Source organism: Crocodylus porosus, unplaced genomic scaffold (genome assembly GCF_001723895.1).
Source record: "Crocodylus porosus isolate Cpor-Errol unplaced genomic scaffold, CroPor_comp1, whole genome shotgun sequence".
NCBI lineage: Eukaryota > Metazoa > Chordata > Crocodylia > Crocodylidae > Crocodylus > Crocodylus porosus.
Window position 1 is genome coordinate 111,022,926 of NW_017728931.1, and position 8,889 is coordinate 111,031,814.

General features: G+C 41.6%; 1 protein-coding gene across 1 annotated transcript in view; it reads left to right on the plus strand.

The window, feature by feature from the left end:
* PIM3 (Pim-3 proto-oncogene, serine/threonine kinase) overlaps positions 1–1,958 on the plus strand; it is a 3,196-nt gene extending 1,238 nt beyond the window's left edge. The window contains exons 5-6 of the mRNA XM_019543487.1: positions 446–622; positions 737–1,958. Of these exons, the coding sequence (XP_019399032.1) occupies positions 446–622; positions 737–921 (362 nt within the window). The 3' untranslated portion in view covers positions 922–1,958. The remainder of the gene's footprint in view (positions 1–445; positions 623–736) is intronic.
* The last annotated feature ends 6,931 nt before the right edge of the window (positions 1,959–8,889 follow it).

Below are 8,889 nucleotides of genomic sequence, written 5' to 3' on the forward strand. Positions count from 1 at the left end.
CGCCGCAGCCGCTCCTCTCCGCAGCTGGCAGCCCCGAGCTGCGCCTCCGCCCTCTCCTCTCCTCCCAGCCGCCCCCTTTGTCCTTTTGTGTCTATTTTTGGTGTGATGCTGCAGACGCCACGTGGTCAGCCGGAGGGAGCCTTGCCTTAGTAAACAGTCAGCTGATGGAAAGCAGCCTTCCTTGCAACAAAATAGCGCAGCCTAATGGGACCAAAGCCGCTGGTTGGCGGTGTGATGCTGCACACCTCTCTGTGCTTATGCCACTGGCACCTTTATTTGGCCTGAGGTTTTTTTTTTTTTTTTTCTTTTAAGGATTGCCTTACCAGTTAGCTAGGCTGTAGCCCTTACTGCTATAGGAGGGGGAGAGAGAATCCATCACGGGGCTAATACTAAAGGATTTCTTTTTGTTTTTTGTTTTGTTTTGTTTTTTTATTTTACCATGTAGGAACCCGAGTGTACAGCCCTCCAGAATGGATCAGGTACCACAGATACCATGGGAGGTCAGCAACCGTATGGTCCCTGGGAGTGCTTCTGTATGACATGGTCTGTGGAGACATCCCTTTCGAACAAGACGAAGAGATCTTGAGAGGCCGGTTATACTTCAGAAGGAGAATTTCACCTGGTGAGTTCAAAAGCAAACCCTTGAACTTCTCACCTTGGGCTATTTTTTTTCTAGTTAAGAAAGATTTTCTTTTGCTTTGTGGTCTGACTCTTAGCATCTCCTCTTTTGTTTCAGAATGTCAACAGCTGATCAAATGGTGCCTTTCACTGAGGCCTTCAGACAGACCAACACTTGAGCAAATTTTTGACCATCCTTGGATGCACAAATCTGAAGTAGTGAAGTCTGAAGACTGTGACATAAGGCTACGGACCCTTGACACTGATGTATCTAGCACAAGTTCAAGCAATGAGAGTCTGTGAAACGCTAAGGACCTCGCAATGGGAGGGGAGCTACAAGCAGAAAGACCACAGTGCTGCTGCCAATACGTAGGAGGGGCTATAAAATGCATTCATTATTCTGTAGTTGAATCTTTGTCTGAGGGACTTGATTTTATTTTCCCCTTTTGCTGGTTTCTGCTTTGGAATGAAAGATTTCCTTTGGAAACGCTGATGTTTGGGAGTTGCAGGCCAGTACTTAGTCAAAGGCTGACCTTACTAAGAAAGCAGTGACCTCTTGAATACATGGTAAACTTTTTTGCTCTCATAGAGCCTGGACTAGATTTTATTTGCTTTTGAGTGCCTTTTTGAAAGCTGCTTCAGTGGGACTTTCTTTTTTGAGCTGTGTATGTCCAAAGAAGATCCAGTTCATTATAGGACTTTGCTCCCTTTAGACTTAGTGCTGGAGGAAGCAGCTCCTATGATGCATTGGAACATGTTTCGGTGATTGAATGAAGTAGTCCCATCCATTGGTGATGGAATACTTGAACACAGACATTTCACTCCTCTGCCCTGTCCCATTTCCCCCACCCAACCACCTCTGCTGCTCAGAATATTTCCTATAGCCTGCACAGAAATACAAACAGGTATATCAGCTTTTTATCAGGAACATTTATTCATGTTTCCTTTTATCATCTCTACCACTGGGCATGAGAAGCCCCTTTTCTCAACTCCCCTAGCCTTTTGTCACCCTGCGAGTCTTAAAGTATGTATGGGCATGTTAAATGCACAATCAATGCAATATTCAAGGACTTTACTTATTTTTTCCATACCTGTATAATGTGTTTTATGTAAATTTGGTTTTCCCATGTATTATACAGTTATTTATTGTTTGAAGTTTTAGAAGACCTCCCACAGCTTCAGCTGTGGCTATTTATTTGGTTAATTTATTTGGTTAGAGTTATTCAACACTGTGCTTCTTCCCCCTGCCCCTTCCCCCCCCCCTTTCCATGGGAATTCTAGTAGTTTGCCCATGGCACTTTTTTCTGCATTCCTATCAACTTTTGTTTAAAAAAAAAAAACACAAAAAAGACAAAAAAAAAAAAAATTTTCTGACCTTACCAGTTTTTGTTGGAAGATGGAAAATTGTTGTACAAAGTCTAATTTAAGGGAAATTGAGTGACTTTTTTAAAGTTAGTCAGTATGCCTTTGTCTGGTATTATTATACCAGAAATGTAAAGTAATGCTGTTTGGAAGGGTTTTAAATTATTGACATTGTACAGTCTCCGTGCATTGGCTCTTGAAGGTAGAATGGCAGAGTCATAAACCTTAATTTATTTTAATAGCTGTGTTTCTGTGATCTAGTTGCATTTATGCAGCTTGGATTTGGATTTTTTTTTCTTCCGTTTAACAGTGTGAAATGTATGGAGATCATATTTTTTATACAGGTATTTCAATTAAACTTTTTTTGTACATAAAAGTACTGTGTTTATGTATTCACTTTCACCCACTATAGTACTTCATACCAGATGAGAAACAACACAGTTCTATTACAGACATACAAAGGGGGCTTCTACAGCTGAACCATAATAGTGGGGTCTACATTACTGGCTTCCCTTACACCTGAAGTGTTGATATTTGCTTAAACAGTCCCTCCCCTTTTAGTGTTTTGACATTAAATGTAACAGGATCATATCATAGGTAGTGTTAAATGGTTTGTACAGCAATGAACTGGCCACTAATCATGGCTTTAACTACCTTAGTTTAATATCCTAAACTATAAGCATTTTCCTGCTTATTTATGGGACACTAATTAATAATTGGGGTAAACATACCTTCTACTATATCCTGTGTTATCTCTTGTCTATTAATATAGAATTTAGGTAGCCAGCTATTTTAGTATTCTTTAAAATAGCAAGAAGGGCTGGTATAGTCATTCAGATACCACACTTCTTGCTCGAAGTCACTGGGCAATGTTGCATTTTTTTTTCTCCCTGCTCTGCATGTGCAATCAAGCGTGATGGCCCATAGTGACCCACAATAAGAGATGCAAGCAAATATCAAATTCAGCTTCCTAGGTGCATTCATATAACTGATAAGAAATGTCCCACTGCCTTGCAAAGTTTAACTACAACAGAAGAAACTACCATTATAGAAGTCAGTTTGAAGGCTGGGTGTTGAAATGTCACTACCACTACCTCAAGAAGACCTGCAATAATGGTCAGAAATAGAGGTAAAATCATTTTTGCCAACATTAGTTTCCCTGCGTGGGAGTCTTTCTGCTAGTTCAAACACTGCTGTTTTGGTTCCTTGTGTGTAATATCACACTCACTGACATGTCAAACCCTTGATGCTTGGAATCAAAATGTCGTTGAATAGTAGGGGACAAAGCAGACCAGAAAAAGATAAATGTATTTTCTTAGTATAGCTTTGTGATAATTAGAATGGGGGAGTTTTAGGCACCTCTTTTCCATCACTGAAAGAGGATATTAAAATTATTTCAGCTGATCTAGGTACAAAGAAGATAAAGGCAGGTGCGTCTCTTACCATCTTTTTGTTGCATGATTTATCCTGTGTTCTGTCTTTAAACTTGGATGCCTCTATCAGTGAAAATCCAGATGGTGTATGTTTAGTCACTAGGCAACTGAATTTGCTCTCTACATACACAAAATACATTTAGATGGCATTCGCACCAAAAAAGCCCAATCCTAAAAGTGCACCTGTAAAATTATTGGAAGTTGTCAACTGAATATTTTAACTGGGGAGTGCCCACACTGTCCCCCTGCATCTATTTTGCAGGCCACTCCGTTACAGAGAAAAAAGGGGCCTCTTTTGCAATGAAGGCCAAGTACATTACAAAAAGAAAGGTCAAAAGGACAATACTGGTAGTGCTGACACCTCACTGAGATTAATTCAACATAAAGGTATATTCTCAATTTCATACATGAGGCTTTATATGGGCAACTCATCTCACTCAAAAGCAAGCTGCATGGCTAAAACACTGCATAGTGAGTAGAAAGTAATTATATGCACCCAAAAAATGGTTGTAAAATGACTTGCTAGTACAATTCCACTAGCTTGGCTTGTTGCTATTGTATGCTGAGCATCCATGATAGTGCCACTCCCTTAAAGTATGCTAAAAAAAATCTTTAAATCTCATTGCTCAAGGATGCTGATTTATACTTGCCTCTGTCTACCAGCTGGTATCTTGACATAACAAAATATGGAGCATGCCATTTAATAAATTCAAGGAGACTTAACCTGTGAAAACAAAACCCTTTTAAATCTGGTTTCCTTGCAAACAATTTATGCAAAAAATTCATTTAACATCTATTCAAAATACTGATGTTATTTTGTAGCAGTATCTTTTCTACAATAAAATCAATAATACATATCTCCATAACACAACATCTTACATTCTACATGCATAATCACATTATAGCATTTTTTTCCCATTTACTTAACCTAAATTATATGTATTGAAGTGAGCAAATAGGAGCTCTTTAAAAAACTGACAGACAGACATGAGAAAGGTGGTCTGGGTGTGTTTTTTCAAAATTCTCAACGGTTTTTACTTTAGCACATAGTGGTTTAGTGACCTCTGTTGGTGAAACTTAAGCATATCTTCTGAAAAAAAGGAATGATTTCGGACTCCTAAAGACAGATTTAAAAAAAAAAAGATAAAAAAACTGATAAGGTTGGGGACAGAAAGCAGGGAGCAGGGCTGGACTGTCAAATATTCCATAAGGTTTAAAAGGTTCCCACCTATAACAAATTCACAGTAGAATGATTAAGAGATTAAGCATCAACAAAAACAGCTTTTCACCTCTAGACCCTCTTAAGGGAATGCAGGGTACAAGTTGTTTGTGAAACTTTAGTTGTTCTAATTCAATCTGGGGGGAAAAGACGTATTTGGGAAGCTAATGATCTGATTAAATGACTGGAAAATGGTGTTGATGTGGAACATTAATAAAGAAAAAAATGGTAAATGCTGCTCATTGTATTGCAGATTGGTGCTGGAATAACATAACCCTCCCTCTAGCCATTCATCCAGATACTTAGATGACCCTCATCACCCTAATATCTGAGGGTATCTTTCAAAATCTGGATTAGACCTGGCTCCAAAAAAGTCTTCAGTGCATGAGAGATTTTTGTCCTCTGTACAAGGATCATCAAATAACCATCAAAATTTTACATGGGTATTGCTACAGAACATATCAGAACATGATGGCTTTTTCCCCCACCAACAAGGCAACAAAGCTATTGGTCACCAATTGCCAATAGGGCAACCGGAGATTTTGTAGCTTAGTTTTCGAAGAGCTGACATCATCACCTCTGTACAAATAGATACAATTTGTTCCAGTAAGCAGATAGGTAGCTCACAGTGGTTCTAAACTGCTTGCTGGTTAGCTATATGGTTACCCATTCTTTGAAAATACACTTTAAATCCTAAGAGTCTAGACATGGACACCTCTTAACACCAGTTTAAACTTCCTGGAATGTTTCAAAAGAATACCGGAAAAAAGAATAACTATTTTGAGCCGCTTCTATATGAATTAGCTCAATGTTATGTGAGGACCAAAGCAATCCCTGTCTTGTGTCTGGTGAGTCTTCCAGGCATTCCAAACTGCACCATTCCCTATCCCCCGACCAACACATGCAATGCAAGAAGGTGCTCTGCAACGCAGCCAGGACTCTATGGTCCAAACCCCTACTTGTAGCTTCACCCCAGTTACCAGGGTGGGCAGGTCATGCTACAGGAGCGGAAGCAGGGACGGTTTGTATGTCTCCAAATCAGATAAGAAGCTTGACCTTCCTCCCCCCGCACATCGTCTCTTCCCCGCTCCCATTTCCTCCTATCTCCTGCCTGCTGCTGCTGTCCCTGGCTGATTTAGGGACAATGGCATGGCAGCTTCAGAGATACTCCTGCTCTGCTTCAGCCAGGAACAGGTGGTTTCCTCCTCTGCCTGGTCTCCCCATGGTGTTCCCTGCTAACCCAAGAGCAAGCACAGGGAAGGAAAAAAACTGTTCACTGCTCTCACCATTGTGCTTAGCTGGAGCAGGGCAGAAGCAGCTCTGAAGCTCCTCACCTTCTGCCCCAATTAGCTGGTTACAGCATCAGGCAGGGGGCAGGGAAATGGGAGGGGCGGTGGGGTCCTGCTGAGGATGAAGGGAGAGTGTGGAGAGTTGGCAACTGCTGCTTCCTCCACGGCATGGTCTGAAACTGGGTTTGCAATGGTACAACTACACTTCCTCTGGATCTCCTGCTATGTGGTGCAGGCTATGTAACCTGGGAAGGGGGGGAGCTGCATGCTCCAGGGGGGGTCCCCCTGCTCCCCTCCAAGATCTCTGTGGTTTTTCAACATCATCAATTTCACTTACTTGATAGCCTGTGCTCTAGCATGCCAGGCTCATTTGGGGTGAAGGGGAGGAGTGGAGGAGTTGCCAGGGATTGGGGTTGGGACTTGCCTCCCTCAATCTCCTCATGGCATTTTGACAGAAGTATAATCCCTTAGCAGGGTAGATGCAGATACTTCTGTCCAGGGACAGTTGTGAACCAGTTCACAATAAGTGACATTCTTGGAAAATTCAAGCGTTATAGCTGTCTGCTCCCTAACACAGATGGAAATCCCCACTCCACTTCTACAAGGAGTTCTGATTCAAGTGGTTCAGACTAGGCTTATAAAAGAGAAATGGAACCTAAATTAGTTGTTTCTGCTCTAACAGTAGCAGAAGCAGCAATTAGCAAGATGGTAAAAATGCCCCAGTTCTGTCTACATTACAGATTCACTGCAACACTGCAGTGACAGTAGATCCCAGCAATGATGTAACTAGGGCAGGATTTGCAGGGAAACTGCCTTGGGTGCCAGCTTTGAGCCGGAGGCTGAAAAGAGAAAGAGGCTGCTGCTAGCAGCTGTGCCATCACAATTCCTCGACAAGCAGGAGTTGCCCCTGACCTGTGGTGTGGGTGCCCAGCTGTGTCCTTATGCTACTGGATCCCAATTTTCATAATGTAGAAGAGATTTGCGATTGCTCCTGCAGATCACTAGGTGTGTGCGTGTCTTGAACCTACACAGAACTATGGCTGCTTTCTCTTTGTAACAGACTCCAAATCGGTTTCAGTTTACACTTGGTTTCAAACTAATGAAGCATCAAAAACATGGTCCATTATTCTACATGTGGCCTATAGATTTTACTGTGGTTGAGAATAAGTGGCACAGAGGTGAGGTACAGTAATACAACCATAATAACTTCTCTGAGCCAGAGCTACCAGCCCCTCCAATTAAAAGAATGCAAAATGTTTGCCATATTAGGGTCCATTATTATTTATCTGTTATGATTGTGGTCTGACCCTTGCAGTCCCTGCCAAACCTGTGATCCTATTATTTATTTACTTGTATTGCACTCAGGCATGGTGGCACTTAGACTTCTAAAGAAATGCAGATATCTGGAAATGACTTACAACAACTATTAAATACTTTATAGCTTATATATTTTGGAACTCACTTTTGCTTGAAGTACATAGTAAAGAACATGATCAGAATTTGTCTAGAGATGTATAAATGTCTATATAATAATATAAATCCAATATAGGTGTCAGATAAGCTGTGGTGAAGCCCTAATTAGTAGGGACTTAGTAAGAATGCTATCTATTATAGCTAGTACTCTGCTAATTGGCTACATAAATCGCTATTTAAAAAGCTGCTTATATCAGAGCAATAAGAGAATTAGTTGGACACCTACTTTAACTTGCACTTTTAAGGTGAGTCAGTGTTAAACATTCAAACTGTGATTGCAAAGCAAATCATATGACTGCAAACCAAGTCATAAGCAAAACAGCCTACTATGGACCCATACACTTGTTGGTCTACTGTTAATAGGGACATTCCTAAATCAGGGAAAGACCCAGGGTTTTTTGTAGCCCGCTTGCAGCATGCAGACCACTTTTGCTGTATTTTGCAGCAGCCCTGCTCCTTGCTCCTGATTGGGCAAGAGGCTCCAGAACCCCACCCCTTGCCACTGATTGGTGGAGAGGCCCCAGGCAGGAGAGGAGGGATGAGGGGACAGCCGCCATCTTGGCTGCTCCCCTTCATACTGCTCTGCCAGCTGATGCCTTTCCCCCTGGCAGACTGCAACACCAGGCAGCAGCAGCAGCTGTGAGGACCATTGGCTCCCACTGGGGAGCCAGCATATTATTTTAAGTAATTTTTTTTTTGGGGCAATTATGCAGGAAATCATGACAAACACCATTTTTTTGTGGCAATCAAGGAAACTGCCATTTTTTGCACTTTCCAGGAAAATTGTGAAAGCACAATTTAAGTATGCCTCTAACTGTAAATGAGTCACAGCATCAAGCAATTTCAATTTAGAGTAAAAAATAATGATGAATTACAGGAAATGCTGCTGAAAATTGAAAGAGATTCTGTTCATTTTCTATGTAAAATCCTAAGGAAATTTCCCTCGCTGTGCAAAAAATTGGGTGTTAAGAGATGCTCAGAAAAAATTGTGACCAGAAATTTTGTCAAAGGCAAACTTTTTTATGGAAATACACTGATTTCAGTGATGTTTTGGACCAGTGGAGACCAACCTTTTTGGCAGGTGTGCTAGAAATTAAGCCCATGCCCTTCTGGAGCGCCACTCCAATTCCCTTCCTCGGCTTGACCTGCCTATTTTCTGCTCCTGGCCTGTACTCACTGCCCAAGTTTGCAGTCTTTCTGCTCCTTATGCTGTGTTTCCTGTCTGTTCTGCTGCTCTGCCTTCTGCTTCTTGCTCCATCTGCCACTATGTTCCCTGCCCGCTTCTCAATGTCACATGCCACACTCAGGGACTGCTTGCATGCTGCAGATTGGCTGCCCCTGCTTTAGGCTGTGAGGTTTCTGAGATCCAGGATGTGAGGTCTCCCTATCTTACTGGAAATAATGTGACCTGAATCAAAAATCCTATTCATTTTGAAAGTGGACACTTCAACAACTCCATGTTGTGAAGACACTCAGCTCAGTTAGGCTCCGGAGC